The sequence below is a fragment of the Rhinopithecus bieti genome, unplaced genomic scaffold (assembly GCF_001698545.2).
Source record: "Rhinopithecus bieti isolate Rb0 unplaced genomic scaffold, ASM169854v2 scaffold_12155, whole genome shotgun sequence".
Lineage (NCBI taxonomy): Eukaryota > Metazoa > Chordata > Mammalia > Primates > Cercopithecidae > Rhinopithecus > Rhinopithecus bieti.
The window spans coordinates 2,662,216-2,678,603 of NW_016807423.1; the positions used below are offsets into that span (position 1 = coordinate 2,662,216).

Below are 16,388 nucleotides of genomic sequence, written 5' to 3' on the forward strand. Positions count from 1 at the left end.
TCTACAAGAGAAGCTTTTTTGTTTTGTTTTGTTTTTGAGTTGTGGTCTTGCTCTGTCACTCAGACTGGAGTGCAGTGGTGCCATCACAGCTCACTGCAGCCTCAACCTCCTGGGCTCAAGCGATCATCCTACTTCAGCCTACCAAGTAGCTGGGACTACAGGCATTCACCACCCCACCTGGCTAATTTTTAATTTCTTTTTTGTAGAGATGGGGTCTCACTATGTTTCCTAGGCTGATTTCAAACTCCTGGGCTCAGGCGATACTTCTGCCTCAGCATCCCACAGTGCTGGGATTACAGGTGTCAGTCATTGTGCTTGGCCAAAAGAAGCTTTTGATATAGATGAAATCAGGTGAAAAAGCAAGGCCTGCAGGCAGGAGAACCACTGGCCATCAGAATAGGGTATGTATAGTACGCTCTGTCAGAGGTCTGGAGCATTTTAGGGTTGCAGAAGACATCGATACTACTCTCTGAGGCTGCCTTATGAATTAATTGGATTTGTAGGCCCAGAATCTGGGGGATCCAGGCTTGGCCAGGTAGGCATAGCCCAATAGGATAGTAGTAATAACATTAGGCTAATATATATTAAACCCTTATATGCCAGACACTGCTCTTAGTGCTTTGCATGTGTTGTCTCATGGTATTCTCACTTAAGGAGTAGGTGCTATAGTTATTGTCATTTTACAGATGAGGAATTGAAGAACACAGCATGCCCAAGGTGCCATGGGTAGTAAGTGGTAAAGCCAGGATTCAAGCTTGGAAGCCCTCCTTGCTCATCATGCTTAATTGCTTATAGTGTTTGGTAGACAGGATCTGACTGACTGTACATACAATGCATATTCTATGCACATTGTAGAACATTAAGATTTTCGGAAGTCTTTACACTTTTTTATGGGGTTAGAGAAGAGTCTAAGTCCTTGAGGCACTTTGAATCCAAACTAGAATGGGTAATTTGAGCAGACTGGTGTCTCCTATCTCATCAAGGCTTCCAGTACTGTTCAGGAATAGGTGATGAGAAGATTCTGGCTTTCAAAGGGATATTGGCCCTCTTGCCTTTCCAGGAGACTCCATAGTGAAACTCAAGCTGGCGTTTGTCTACTGGGGCTAAGTTTTGGCTGTATTTTTGGTGAGGCTATAAAGCAGTGGTGAAAACAAGTGCTGTGCTTGTGCAGGATCCACGAAGAACTTAAAATATTTTTTGGTCTTAGCACCACTGAATCCCCCTGAAATCTCATTATAGGGATAGGGAAATCGAGGAGCTACACTAGCATATGTCCTAGTAAATATATAGGCAAGTTACTGTAGCTCATTCAGTGAGTCAGGAGAGAGATGGGAAGACAGCCATACTTGGCATTATCTGCTTCTGTTCAGGTAGTGACCTAATTGCCTTTGAGTATACGCTGTACTTCACAAGGTGCTATCCCCTCTACCCTGTGTGAAGGGAGCCAGGTGCCCACTTGCAGCCATCAGAGGCAAGCCTTTGGCTGTGTTGGAATGGGGCTTCAGAAAGCACAAACTATGGCCATTACTGTATTGTACAGTGAGATTTCTTATTTGAGGATTAAAGTTGAGAGAAATTTGAATATTGGGTATTAAAGGGAGAAAGACAACATTTCTGCTTTGTTCCTTCTTTCTTTTTAAGGAAGTTTGAGTTATTCGTGAGTAAAACTTGGGCTTTGATTTTTATATTTGGTTAGGCCTCTGAGGAGCAGGCATTCTGCAAATTTAAGGGGAAAACTTAAAGGAAAAGTGATTCCTTTTTTTTTTTTTTTTTTGCACATGTAACTCAGAAAACTTTACTAGACTTTTAGCCATGCTCCTATTACTGCCACATCTGGGTTTTCTTTTCTTCCCTATTTAAAAGTCCCGCAGTCATTCAGGGCCTCTAGTAGAGACTGAGTCTAAGGCAGCAAATGAGAAGGCCTAAGGCTGTTGCCAGCTGTGCTCTCCAGGCACTGTTCATTCCCCCAGGGTGCCACTTACTAGTGTGGGGGCTGGGGGATCACCAAAATGTTGGGAGCAAACTCCCCTGTGATTCACTTTGTTTGCCTTCACTTTGGGAGAGGGGAGGAGAGTATGTGGAGACATCAAGATACAGACTGGAAAGCCAGGGGCACATGGCTCCTAGTGGAGCTGAGAAAAGAGCCTTGGACATTTTCTGCTGCTTGTCTGAGTCTACTTAGCTTCCAAGACTGATTGTACAACAGGGTCACCTCATGTTACTTTGGGCCCATAGCTTTAATGTTAACTGTTGCCACCTGAGAAGTGACTGCACAATTTTTCTCTTTTCTCTCTTTTGAACTTTAGAGCTCCATTTAAAGATGAAGGCCAGTGTTGCATGTTGTTTTGAGAATGATCTGGGAGACTCAGAGCTGTAATAATGCTGCAGGTGCTGCTATTAGGGTCTTGAACTTTAGTAACGAATACTATGATTTAGAAAAGGGGCCCAGAAACACTAGGGAGTGGCCCATGTTGCGTGGATATTCCTGAAGACTAGATGGAACAGGGCCACAGTGGGAGGGAGTAACCCAGGCTCTCTGTTCTTTTTTTTTTTTCTTTTTTTCTTTTTTTCTTTCTTTTTTTTTAAACTTTCCTCCCCTAAGTTTTAGATGCTTCTGGATGTTCAATGCTAGCACCTTTACAGACTGGAGCAGCTCGATTTTCTTCGTATTTACTTTCAAGAGCAAGAAAAGTGCTGGGCTCCCACTTATTTTCTCCCTGTGGTGTTCCGGAGTTCTGCTCCATATCCACCAGAAAGCTGGCGGCCCACGGCTTTGGCGCATCCATGGCGGCAATGGTGTCCTTCCCTCCCCAGAGGTATCACTACTTTTTAGTGCTGGACTTTGAGGCCACGTGTGACAAGCCACAGATTCATCCTCAGGTAACTGTTCCATCATTGCTTTAGATAAGGTGGGGTGGGCAAGGAGGGAGGGAGGATAGTTTTGCTTCCTGGGACCAAAAGGAGCTTTCTCATGCCTTCCTGTCTTTTAGCTACTCATTTAGAGTTCCTGTCTAGGAAGCAGGACTTGTTTCAGGTATGCTAGTGTAAGGTAGACCTGAGAAGTCTCTGGAGAGAACTGGGTATATTGTTTCTCTCTGGTCTCAGCTTTTGGGAATCAACATACTTCCTTCTCTCCCGTCCTTCCTTTCTCTGTTCTCTTCTTTCCTCCGTTCTCCTGCTACTGCCACTTGTTCCTTTAAGGAGTACTATAGTAACTAGCCTCCAAGATGACTTCAGTGATCCTTAGACTCCTGCTATTCACACCCTTGGTAGTTTCCCTCCTGCACTGAATCAAAGATATTCCTGTAGAGCTAATAGAATACAGTGGAAGAGATAATGTATGACTTCTGAGGGTAAGTTATAAAAAGTATTGCAGTCCACTTTGCTCTTTTGGACCACTTGCTCTGGGGGAAGCCAGCTGTCATGCTGCCAGGACACTCAAGCAGCACTGTGGAGAGGCACATGTATGTAGAAACTGAGGCTCTTAGCCAAAATCCAGTGCCCAACTTGCCAGTCATGAGAATGAGCTCTCTTAGAAGTGAATCTACCAGCCCCGGTCAGGCCTTCAGATGACTGCAGCCCCAGTGGACATGTGACCTCAACCTTAGGAGAGACTTTGAGCCAGACCAGCCAGCTGAGCCATTGTCAAATTCCTGACTCACAGGAACTGTGAGGGATAACAAATGATTATTGACGTTTTAAGCCCAAGTTTTGGGATGATTTGTTATGCAGCATTAGATAACCTGAGCAAGTACCATTGTTGGTCTGTTGGAAAGGACAATTTCTTTGCTTGCTTTTTTTCATTAACCACCAGCTGTGTTCAAAGACCTTTTAGCTTTTAAGTTAATGCTACTAGGAGGCTTGGATTAGCTGCAGGTGATATTGAAGTATGTGGTGTTTGCTTTGAGGGAATGTTTGGGGGCTGATGTAGCAGTTCATTGTAGTGTTGGTGCATTGAATATGCCTGGCTCTAGGACTGTAACTCTTCTCTACAGGGTTAGGTTATAGACTGATTTGGGGATGCATAGACATGTTGCTCTGGGAACAGCTTTCAGTCACAAGGAGGAGGGAGAGAAGGGGACCTCAGCATTGGGCACTTGGAAGGTAGGGAGGAGTGTGGTCCATTCAAAGATAAACTGGGTTCATTTGTCATGGTTGGTTTTTTCAGGGAGGGATAGAATGGTAGATTATTTTACATAAAGCAGATACAACAGCCTCTTTAGTTTTCCCTTTCTCCTCTCCTCTTTTCTGTAGTCCCTTAATGCATTGGTCTGCCTTTGGGGCATTGGAATGAGGTCTACTGAGGGCTGGGAACACAGGAGCTGGATAAGGAGAATATCCTAAAGGAAGGTCCTTTGGGTGAAAGGGAGTGCAGCTTGGGAGCTACTCAAGCCACACTTACTTTCTCTGCCTCTTGCTCCTGCCTGTACTGTAGAGTCTTCTTCCCTGCCTCCCCAAGCTATTGGAGGTTCTCTGGTGTGGTGGCGGGGGGCAGCTGGGTGGTACGTTGGGAATTTTGGTTTTGTAGATTCTTCCACATTGGGAATCAGAGATCCAAATCTTAATATGTCATATTATTTCTTCTACTTCAGTCACTGGGTAAGCCCTAGTGGGACATGAGACTAAAATCTAACACATCTCTGTCACATAGGATTCATCCTTCTTCTGATCCCTTATAATTGCTTGGCACCTCTGTTATGGCATTTACTGCTTTCTGGCATATGCTTATATATGTGTATTTTCTTACCTTATCGGTTAGATTATAAGCTCAGATAATTATGTAGCTCTGTTTTCTTGTCCTGCAGAGGGTCCTGCCAATATTCCTGAAGGTGAAGCCTGAATCATGTCTCAGTTTGGTCTGTCAATGTCACCTTTCATCTCTCTTTCAAGGGCTTTATTTTTACTTATTTATTTATCACAATGCTGAAGGCATCATGCAGTACAGATTTAAACAGCTTGTATCACCAACTTCCTTCCCAGACTTAGGCACCAAGACCTTCCAGACCCAGGCTGAGTTAGGGCTTCACATTGTTTACCAGGATCTGGGCCTGATTAAAGATTATCTCCAGAATCAATGAACCCTGATGATGTGATTCCAAGGGCACTTAAGGAATTGGCTGCCCTGGTTCATTATTAGCAAAGCATTAGCTGTTGCTTTAGAGAACTCAGGAAGAAGCATTTGCTGTCTTGCTTATCTTTAAAAGGAGAATACGAATGATCTTGGAAATTATAGACCCGTTAGTTTACTGTGATTCCAGAGAAGATACTTGACCTGATCGTCAGATAATCAATCAGCAAACAGCTAGAAGAGCGTGGGGCACTGAGTAATAACTTACATGGGTTTGTGAAGAAGAGCAAATCCTGTCAGATCAATCTAACTTCTTGCTATGACATAGTGATGGATTTGAGTGGATCTAGGGCAAGTGATAAATGTAATGCATCTTGACTTCATTAAACCTCTACAATGCTGTGATCAACAGTTGGGAAGGTGAGTTTGGGGCCAGACATCTGTGTTGGACTACCCATCAGACCACCTTCAGGAAAGACCACCTTCAGAAAAGGGACGGCAGGTTGAAACTTGTTAGTAGCAATTTAAAATCTCCCTTTTTTATGGGAGAGCTTTTTTAAGGTTTGCAGGTAGCAGGATCCTGATGGGATTCAGAGAAAGCCAAGAAGATGGATTGGAGAAGTTGTCAGTCCTAGATAGAATAGCATCCTTCCATTGAGGTCAACATAGGTCAGGTTCTTATTAGAGTCTCTGTGCTGTGTAGGTCTTCTGGTCAACAAGGGAAGTGGAGAAATTGGAAAATCTCAGGAATTAGACCAAAAATCATTAGAGGCACAAAAATAGAACTTAGAAAATAAATTGAATATAGTTTTGGTGACTGATTTATTGTCCAGACTGAATAAATTCATCATTTGAGGAGTAGTTATTCTAAGGAGTATGATAACAACTTGCTCTTGATTTTAATAGGGACAAAAAAGAAAGAAGTTTAAGTGGAAGCAGGAAAGGTTGAGATTTGGGATGAGAATGAACTGCCAGAAGAGACAGCAAAAAGGACCAGAATAAGGTATACACCTTAGATCAGCCTTCCTTAGTGCTCTCTCAAAATGGCTGATGGCTGTCCATTTGACAGAGATTCTTTGATTCTTTTTTTTTTTTTTTGAGATGGAGTTTCGCTCTTGTTGTCCAGGCTAGAGTGCAGTGGCGCCATCTCGGCTTACCGCAGCCTCTGCCTCAAGCGATTCTCCTGCCTCAGCTTCCCGAGTAGCTGGGATTATAGGGATACGCCACCATGCCCGGCTAATTTTGTATTTTTAGTGGAGACAGGGTTTCTCCATGTTGGTCAGGCTGGTCTCGAACTCCCCACCTCAGGTGATCCACCCACCTCGGCCTCCCACAGTGCTGGGATTACAGGCGTGAGCCACCGCCCCCAGCCTGATTCTGTATGAGTAAGGTCTGTGTGCCTCCTGGGAGTAGGGCTGGGCTCATGAATGAGAACCATCCAGGCTCTTCTCCTGACCAGCTCCCTTTTCTATTTTTTTTTTTTTTTTTTTTTTTGAGACAGAGTCTTGCTCCGTTGCCCAGGCTGGAGTGCAGTGGTGTGATCACAGCTCAGTGCAGCCTCAACCTTCAGCCTCAACCTCCTGGGCTCAAGCAATCCTCCCAGATATCTTAGCCTACCAAGTAGTTGTGACTATGGGTATGCCCCATCATGCCTGGCTAATTTTCTGTTTATTTTTTTTATAATGATGGGGTCTCACTATGTTGCCCAGGCTGGTTTCAAACTCTTGGATTCGAGTGATACTTCCACCTCGGCCTTCTAAAGTGCTGTGATTACAGGTGTGAGCCACCACAGCCAGTAGGAACTTTCAGTACTCAAGACTCTGCATGGTACACTTCTGTTTTTATGAGAATGTGTCACACCCCTTGAGTATATAGGAGGCAGAAACAGTTTTAGGCCATGGCCTATTTGGAGGCTTAATGTGGGGCTCTTTTACCTATCTTTGATTTCCAGAAGTCCCTGAGTTAGCTGAGTCAGCTTATTGGGACTATCCTAAAGGAATGCCATTGTGAAAAACTAACAGGTGTAAGCCCTGTTGTAGTTGGGTGAGTAACAGTATTGGTTATAAACATGGTAAAACATGGTATTTTCCATTTGTCATCAGTTTTGCTGTTTACTTTTGTACTTTGTTCAGCTAGGTGAAACTGGAGTGTTTGGCTTGCCAGTCATAGGCTTTGGTGTTTTGGTTTTGGACTCATTTTATTTGTGTTACATGTTTTGATTCAGATTAACATGATAGGTATTGGTTGAATAGGAGACTGTTTTTCATCTGAAAACATTTTTTTCACTTAAATGTTAATTTAGATGGTTTAAAATGTTTTAGAGGGTCTACATTTCAGGAATGCAGCTCCTTTCTTGTTTTAGGAATTGTTTCCTGACATAGAGGCAGATTTGTTTCTGGTTTAGGAGAATTGTGCCTCCTTTGTCCTCGCTAGCAGGAGTTCATGTTGCTCATTTTGGTGTGGTTGTGCACCGAATGATGGTTGTTGTGACCCTGAGGCCCAGAGAGCAGCCTGAAAGCTTTGGTGGGATCTTTAATTGTGTATCTTTAACCTTGGGGCAAGTTCGCTCACCACCTCAGTGTTCAGAAGAGACCAAAGCAAATGTAAGTGAGGAAAATGAGGTATAGGCCACAGCACGTTGGGAGGAGGAGGTAACCTTAGCTGTCTGGATGACCAGGGAGGGAGGGTGCAGCCCAGCTCTCCCCATCCGAGAAGCTGCCATCCTGGTGGCTACCTGCTTTCCTCCCCAAGTGCTCTGGCCATCCGTCAGGCTCCTGGGTAGTCTTTTTGTCTCTGCTCTGCAGCAGCCCCACTGACTGTTTGCCTTCTCATCTGTATTCAAGTGCCCATACCTTTGGAGAAAAATGACCTTTGGGGTTGAGGTTTCTAATGTTTGGTCTTTGTCCACAGGGGCATTTTTTTCCCTTTTACGGAAACCTTGAAGAGAGTCCATCTGCATTTTGAGTTAGAACTATGAGTAAAGGAGTTTCTCGTTTCCAGAAAATTGTCCAGATGCTGTTATTTTTGAAGGGTAGGTGGGGAGGGTTGATGGTGACAGAGAGGGCTGATATAGAAGAGATGCGGAGGGTTTCAGTGTGACCTAGAGTTGCAACATCGTTACTAGTCTTTTGTGAAAGAGACATTTTGGAAAACTTTACAGGAAATTGGTTAAGATCCCTACAAAGCGAACTATATTGATTTCTTTCTCCTTCGTTCGAGGCTGAAAGGCAGAAATCCTCTTAACCCCACGTACTGCCTCCCCTCCCTGCCCCACACATTGCTCTTTGCTCCATGCTTAGCTTCTTTCCTTCTCTCTGTTCTTGGTTCCCGCCGTGACTAAGTGAACAGAAAAGCAATTCCCTGGAGAAAGAACCCACCTTCCCTTCCCATTTGCTTGTCCTGGTTGTAACTCCTCCAGTGGGGAGGGATGGGGCCCAGGTCTTTTTCCTGGAGAGCCTAATCCTTGGATTGCGGTCCTTCTGTCTGTGGCCCCAGTCAGCATGCACTTTTTTCTGTACAGACAGGCGAAGGCACTGACGCTATTCTTCTAAACTGGGAAATGAAATGCAAAACCGACGTTAATATAACATTATGGTTGAGATTAAATGCACCAAAATCAGGAAATTCAAAGTTATGCTTCCCACAGCAACTATAACTCAACCTCATCTGGCGTGTGTAGTATTTTGTGTTAGTATAGATGGTGTTATATGTTAAGACATTAAAGTTAACACCATAAGCAGAGCACAAAATGCTTGAGGGGGCTGAGTTATGACGACTGTGTGAGCCTTAAGTGTTCTTGCACAGGCTCCCGACTCCTGGAATAATTTTTCCCCTGCCCATCAGTGCAATTATTGCCTTTCTTTTTAGTTATATCTCTACTTTAACACATCTCTTCTTTCAGGGTCACTATAAATGAATTCCTCTATTGATGGCCAGTGATGGTGGGAATGGGACAGCCTACTAGGCCCCTTTGTCTTTTTTGTCACTGCCTCCATAAATGTGGTACTTGCCCCTCCTCCTTCCAAAGCCGTCTTCCTCCACAGGCTGCTGTTTCCTGGTGGTCCCTCATAAGGATGGGCCTCTCCCTGGCTCCCACTGTGGCTCCTCACTAGTACTCCCAGAATGGGAACAAGCGTTTGCTGTGTCCGAGTCTTGGCCGTATTGCGACTTCACGAAGGGCCTGTCTGTATTTGGAGCAGACATAGCAATGTAGAAGTAAAATATACATCTCAGGGAATGGAGCACTGATGCATGGTGGCGCTGCCTTGTGTGTTTGGCATAGCAGAGGCAGGATCGAAGCGGTTTATTTGCTCTATTCAGACTGCTTCTCCACCTTCCCCAGGGCTTATACCTTTAAGCTGCCATGGTGTGTAGTAGGCTGTGGAGTTGCCTGGGGGTGGGGCCAGGAACTTTCCTTGGGGAACACTGAGTCACTGGTAACAAAATCACCACATAATTTAGTGCAAATCAGGAAACATCCCCCCAGCCTCTTATTATCCTGGTGGCCTCCCCAGGGCTGAGACAGCTGTTGGAATGCAGATTTTTTAGACACTGGGCTAAGGTTGGTGGTGGGGAAGAGCTCTAAAGAATAGGGCCATTGATAAATGGTGAATGAAATCAGGGACTATAAAATAACAGTGACACTGAGCTGCCTTTTAAAGTTTTTGTTGGACATGACAAAACCAGCTAAGTCAGCAAAGGACTGGGGAAGACCTCATTATAACCACTTTAAAGGCAATGAAAAGGCTTCCTTTTACTCTTTGGATAGTAACTTCAAGCTCTGTGTTAGATGCTGGGGGTATAAAGACAAGTAAGGAATGGTCCCTCCCCTCAAGGAGCTTATAGTCAAGGAGGGCAGACATTTGTGTGACAACCATTAGGCCGTATGAGAACCACCATGACATGGGTAAGTGCTGGGTACAGTGGGGCACAAAGGATGGGAATGATCAGCCCTGCTCACAGTGTGCGGGAGGGCTGCAGAGTTTTCATGTTATAAGAAATTCAGGAGACCAGAGAGGGCCAAGTGGGCCTGAGGCCATTCAGAACTATTATAGCAGGAAGAGAAGAAGGGGTTCACATAGTAAGCCAGAATGCAATGGCCTTAGTCTGGAAAAACTCACCTTGATTGCAGGCTTGTTTGTGGAAACTTTGCAAATGAGGTAGAAGGAGAATAAAGACTTGGAACCTGGCAAGTATTTCACTGTTCAGTTAGTTGGATTATATATGTCAGTTTTATGCTGTTTCTCACATTTGAGCTAGAAGGTCTTATTGGGATGCTATAAGTGAAAGTACAAAAACTAGAAGAGGCTTAAGAGCATTTTACCCAATCAAATGGGGGTAAAAGGCTGTGGGTGAAAGTGGATATGGTGTGAGCTAAGGCTCTGAGGTATTTTCAGGGAGACTAAGGCTCTGAGGCATTGTCAGGAGGCTGATACCTCAGCATAGCATTTGGGTGGGCTGCTAGGTCTCCAGAAAGAGTCAGAGGCTGGGAAATGACATGACATGACGCCTCCCCTTCACCTTCCCCCTGCTTTAAAAAAAAAAAAAATACTGGGAATTTGGATCTGGATCTGCTAGGACCCACCTTCAATAGACCAGGGAGGTTTAGACCCTTCAAAAAGGTAAACATCTGAGTGACTAACATTGAGATAAGTGTGGAAGGAATGACTGATGAAGAGGCAGGAAGGTCTGGGTAATGTGGAGATTAGTGGGAGCAGAAGGGACTGGAGGGCATGGGGATGGAGGCTGAGCTTCCTCTGAGCATTGGCAACAGGTACAGCCATAGAAAGCAAGCCAGCAGGTCGGAAAGTGGGGCAGTGGGGAAGTGAAATCCAAGAGTGTTCAGGTTAAGTCCATAGGCTTCACTTCTCCCTACCTCCTTCCTGCCCTGCTTTTCCTCTCCCCTCTTGATTACATTTCTTTTGTAGACTGATCTCCATTGTTTGACATGAGGAAACTGATATCAGGAGACCCTTTCTCCATCTCTGTGTCTCATTGGGAAAAAGGATCTTGCATCATTTTGATTAAGATGCCATTGGGATGATTATTTTTTATCCTCTTATCCTGGGTGTTCACAATACTTAAAAAACCCCCACAGCCTTACATTTATGTGATGAGTTTTGAGCTCTAGCTGTGAAAATCGGGCCATAACCTGAAAGCCTGAAACAAGAGTGTTCCCACGTTGACACCAGCTCCCCCCCCCAACAAAGGCTGGCAGGTCTGCAGCAGAAGGGTGAGCAGGCTGACTACAGGCAGAAAGGCGTTTATATGTATTGATGCTGTTGCCATGGACAAAACCCTGTCAGGTGTTGGGAGAGTCAGAAAGGAGGTAAATCAGAAAGGAGAAATCTGGAGGGAGAGACAAACATCAGGGCAGCTTTTATTTGGATGTAGAGGTGCCTTGGGATAGGCTGCTGTTTTGGTCCTGTCCCTGCATGTAGTTGGCCAGTAAGGAGATCTGGAAGGTCAGTGGGCGGCAAAACAGATCTGATACACAAGTGGCTCTACTTCTGTTGTAGTGCTATAGTCACTATCTAGTCCTGGAAGGCCATTCCAGCCAAGGGCTAATCTAAGGGTTCGGTGCCGGCAGAGGCACTTATTTGGAGATGTCGATGTTGCTGAAAGTAAAGGAGTGTTCATACTCTACAATGGGGGTACAGTTGGGGAGCCTGAAAAGGAAATTTGAATGTGTTTCTGAGTGGAAAAGAAGAAACAGAAATAGATGTTGTAAACCAGAGTTCATGGGAATAGAAAGGAAGTTGTTCCAAGAGGTTAAAAATGTATGTTGGGAGACTGGTACAGATGCAGTACTTGAGAGAGATGCTAGTGGGTTGGACTAGGTTGTTGGTTGGCGATGGTGAAAATGGGGAGAAGTTACATGTTGTAACCCTTCGGTGTGCTGGGAAGGAAACAAGCTTGAGAACCATGTTCTTACGTAGCTCATAACTCTTTTGGATACTAGTGGGCTACTGAGGAGTCAGTGGTACTGAGGTTTCTTAAGGAGTGGCGCATGGAATCTATAGTTGTTGTAAATGGGGTACTCTGAGTAGAAATCCGTATCAGGGAGAACATAACAGGCAGAACTGTTATAGTTGAGTTCCTTAGCAGTAATGTGGGTAGTTATTCCTCTAGGACCTATTTGATGCATTGTTTGGCCATTGGCCTACAGGAGGTAGGTAGTGATAGGTAGGTAGATAGGATAATAACTGGCCAGAAAGCTTGGAATCTTGCTCTCTAAAAGTGTGACAAAACAGAGCCAAGATTTGAGATTGCATTGTCTGGAAATGCAGGAACTGTGTCTGCATTGTTCACAGCACTAGCAGCATTTTAAAGGCCAACTGATCAACTGAACGGGATTGGTAGTTGCAGATGGTGGGTAGGGCTGATGAATGAGATGAAACATGGCATTTTGATCAGGTCTGCTTTCACTGGAAAGGTAATGTGACTGGAGAAACAATGTCGGGGGCAGACCTGAAAGGAAATTCATGGTTTATGGTGTTGAATGTGGTGGCTGGTGAGGATAGCAAGGAGTCCCCAAGCAGGTGCCTTAGGATATACAGGAATTCTGTGATGCAGCTCCAAATTTGTGGTCAGGGTTGGAGAGGCCTTTCTCAGGACCAGAGGCAGTTAGATAGACCAGATAAGCTCCTGGCTTGTGTATGTAATGAGCGGTCTTCTCATAGGAGAGGTATCCAGTCCTGCTTTTTGGTTCATCTGGACAGAGGAAGGTTTTTTTCTTCAGGGCTGAGACAATAGTGTGCTGAGCACTCTGAGGGTAGCTGATGCCCTGGTCTTGACAGTATTGCGAAAGGAAGCAGGCACTGCCATGACAAGAAGACTTTTTGCTAGCTTCCTGACAGAGATGTGCCAGTCTACTCTATGAAGTTCTTGGATGTGACAGGCCTGTTTTTCTACCCTAGCTCTTGGCAGTGAGGTGGATGAAATGTCGGCAATAAGAGCTAGGGATGGTTAGCAGACTTAGAGGGCTTGACTCGGGTGCTTAAAGTGGGCCAAGTAAGGGTTTGCTCTGCGAGGGGAGCTGAGAGCCTTGGGCTCTGATTCTCACTTGGTCAGTACCTCAGCGATAAGGAGTTAGTCACGTAGATGTTCTAGACTACACCTTTGCTGTTTAAATTGTGGTCTGAGAACCAGCAGCATCCTTATCACCTGGAAGCTTGTTAGAAATGCAGAATGTCAGGCAGGCCCTACTCCAGAGCTGAAATAGAATCTGCAGTCTGACACATTCCTCAGGTCATTTGAAGTCTGAGAAACACTGCTGTAGTCTGGACCAGCGGTTCTCAAACTTCAAACTTCAGCAAGCATCAGAGTCACCTGGAGGGCAGTTAAAACCAAGGCTGCTGGCCCCATCCCCAGGGCTTCTGTTTCTGAAAGGCTAGGGTGGAGGCCAGAAATTTGCATTTCTAACAAGTTCTCAAGTGATGGGACTGTGATTTGACAACAGTTGACCCTCTTAGCTTTCTCATCTGTAAAACTGTTTACAGAGATGTGGGATCATATGGGACAATGTGTGAGAAATGTGTTCAGTGCATTGTGTGGGGGGTATCAGTCTGTGTATTGCTTGCTTACTAGTCAGGGAATTTTAAAAAATCTATTGTCATGCCAGCACAACTGTTTACCTTCCTGGCTGCTGGCTGTCACTTGTGGGCAGAGAACAGGGAATCTATGAACCACCCCACGGGCGTGCAGTATTCTGTGAAGAGATCAGCAGTCCCTGGGGCTATGGATGGGGATTACTGAGTAAGGCCTCCTGTAGCCCAGCCACCTTCCCTGGGCTCCTGGTCAAGTGGTCTGACCAGAACTCTCAGTCTGCCTGAGTGGGCCTGGTCCTGTCTTGATCACGTGTTACTCACCGCCATTTCTGCATCCCCCGCTAGTGTATCTTAAGGCAATATTTGGATTGGTTTGAAAAATGGTCTTTGTCTAACTAAGTCTCTAATTCATCTTGTGATCCTGAGCAAGACACATGCCTTTCCTTCACTTCGTTGGGTGACTGATCGAACAGGCTTTGGCTGCATGTGCCCAAGTCTCAGAATGTGGACTCTGGACCTTCAAAGTGAGGGGAGCTGAGGTAGACGCTGTTCTGATGAGAATCAGTAGAGCATAGTGTTTAAAATTAAAAGCATGGACTCTAAAACTGGACTGTCTGAATTTTAGTTTTTTTTTTTTTTTTTTTTTTTTTGAGACGGAGTCTCGCTGTCACCCAGGCTGGAGTGCAGTGGCTGGATCTCAGCTCACTACAAGCTCCGCCTCCCGGGTTTACGCCATTCTCCTGCCTCAGCCTCCCGAGTAGCTGGGACTACAGGCGCCGCCACCTCGCCCGGCTAGGTTTTAGTATTTTTTAATAGAGATGGGGTTTCACTGTGTTAGCCAGGATGGTCTCGAGCTCCTGACCTTGTGATCCGCCCATCTCGGCCTCCCGAAGTGCTGGGATTACAGGCTTGAGCCACCGCGCCCAGCTGGATTTGAGTCTTGACTACCTACTGGTAGTATGACCTTGGGCAAGTTACTTGTACTCTTTTATGTCTCAGTTGCCTTATTGGCAAAGTGGGGTTAATAATAGCACCAATCTTACAGGACTGATGGAGGATAAACTGAGTTAAACATATTAAATGCTCAAAACAGTGTTCGATATGTAATGGCTTATAGGTATTAGCTCTTATTCGTAGAATTAGTACTAGTATTATTCTGATCCACAACCTCATTGTAAGCTGTTGGGATACAGCAGGTGACTGGGAGGCAGGCCCTGCTTCTCTGGGAAACACAGAGAGATCAGGCCCTCTTATCAACATAGTGATAGAGCCAGGGTACTATCCAGAGAGATTTTTTGGGCTTGGCACCCTTGCACTTCTAGGCCCTTCCTTAGTGATGCCTCCAGGGGACCTCTCTAGCACATAACCTGAGATTTGTTTAAATTAATTTCATGACAAATGTGTGTATACAGGTAGCTACAAAGAAATCATTTGGTTGTTGGTGCCCTGAAGGGTCGGCTTCCCAGAGGCCACTAATATCTGAAGTTATTTACAATTGAGTATGTAAAAATGTTTGAACTGTGGCTGTTTCTGAGTCATGTGCATACAGAGGTAGACGCAGGTGTGCACACCTCGGGTGAGGATGTGGTTTCTAAGACTTGATCTCCTTCATTTATTGGTATTGTGTTGTTTGAAAAATTCAGATTTCCATAAAGGTAAATTATAATTCACTCTGCGCCCATACCTTCCTCGAATAAAGAATAGCAGTGTCTATTTTCAGCCTCTTTTCTATATTTTAATTGCTTTGGGGTCTATGGAGATGGGGAGGGGGGACATGTAGGTGAAAAATCAGGCTTTTAAAGCTCCGATTTTTTACCCTTCCTTGTCCTGAAACTTCGAGCATCAGCTCTCATCTGTCAAAGTGTAAATCAGCAATTAAAACCCAAACAGCCAAATGCCAAAGATGACCCGAAGCACAAAGCAACTGACAAACAAGTCCGGACAAATCGACGGGTAATTTATAAGCTTTGCCCTAAAATCTAATTATTTGGCAATTCGAATTTGCAGCCAGCCAGGGCTTGGCAATAAATTTAACCCGCCATAAATTATTTAGGAGCAGACTGTGGTGTAAATCAAAACCACGAGTGTTTGTTTAAGAAATAAGCTCCTTGTGCATAAAATGTCTTTTTTTTTTTTTTTCCAAGGGAGAAACTGTTATTGCAAACCGTACCCCATTGCCCAGTGTAGCCCTCAGTTCTCCCATCCAACTTCCCCTCTTCCCTGTGGCCAGGAGGCTCCTTGATCCTTGGAGAAAGGGCCCATCTTTGCATGAGACTTTTATCTAAAACTAAATATTTGGGTAGAACCGACATGTTTGTCAGGGACTGCATTTTCTACCTTGTGTTATGTGTTGCTTTTAGATTTTATCAAACCTTTCCATGCAGGGACATACACTTTCTGGAATTTTCTTCCGAGGGTTGAAGGAATAGATTAGTTGTTATGAAGGAAAACCAGTTCCTTCTTCCTAGGTTGAGAGGGGAAGCCATGAAAATGATCTGCTCATTCTCTTATTTCAGATAGGACATAGAAACATCAGCTCAGGCAGAGGAGAATCTATGCCTAGGGAAAAAGGGCTAGAATGCTATTCTATTAAACCCTCTGGGCTGGGTGCAGTGGCTCTGGCCTGTAATCCCAGCACTTTGGGAGGCCAAGGTGGACAGATCTCTTGAGGCCAGGAGTTCGAGACCCACCTGGCCAACATGGCAAAACCCCGTCTTTAGTAAAAACACAAAAATTATCTGGGTGTGGTAATCCCAGCTACTTGGGAGGCT

At 44.9% G+C, this 16,388-nt stretch overlaps 1 protein-coding gene across 12 annotated transcripts in view; it reads left to right on the top strand.

Annotated features, from left to right (window-relative positions):
- The window catches only part of ERI3 (ERI1 exoribonuclease family member 3), a 136,212-nt gene that overhangs the window by 13,392 nt on the left and 106,432 nt on the right, over positions 1-16,388 (top strand). For 8 of the 12 annotated variants that reach the window (XR_001887293.1, XM_017881848.1, XM_017881846.1 and 5 more), the window contains one exon: positions 2,603-2,880. The exons of the other annotated variants lie outside the window; for them this stretch is intronic. Coding sequence is in view for 7 of the 8 variants with exons in the window: in XM_017881850.1 (XP_017737339.1) it covers positions 2,603-2,880 (278 nt within the window). In the remaining variant the exon portion in view is untranslated. The remainder of the gene's footprint in view (positions 1-2,602; positions 2,881-16,388) is intronic. 12 annotated transcript variants of the gene reach the window in all.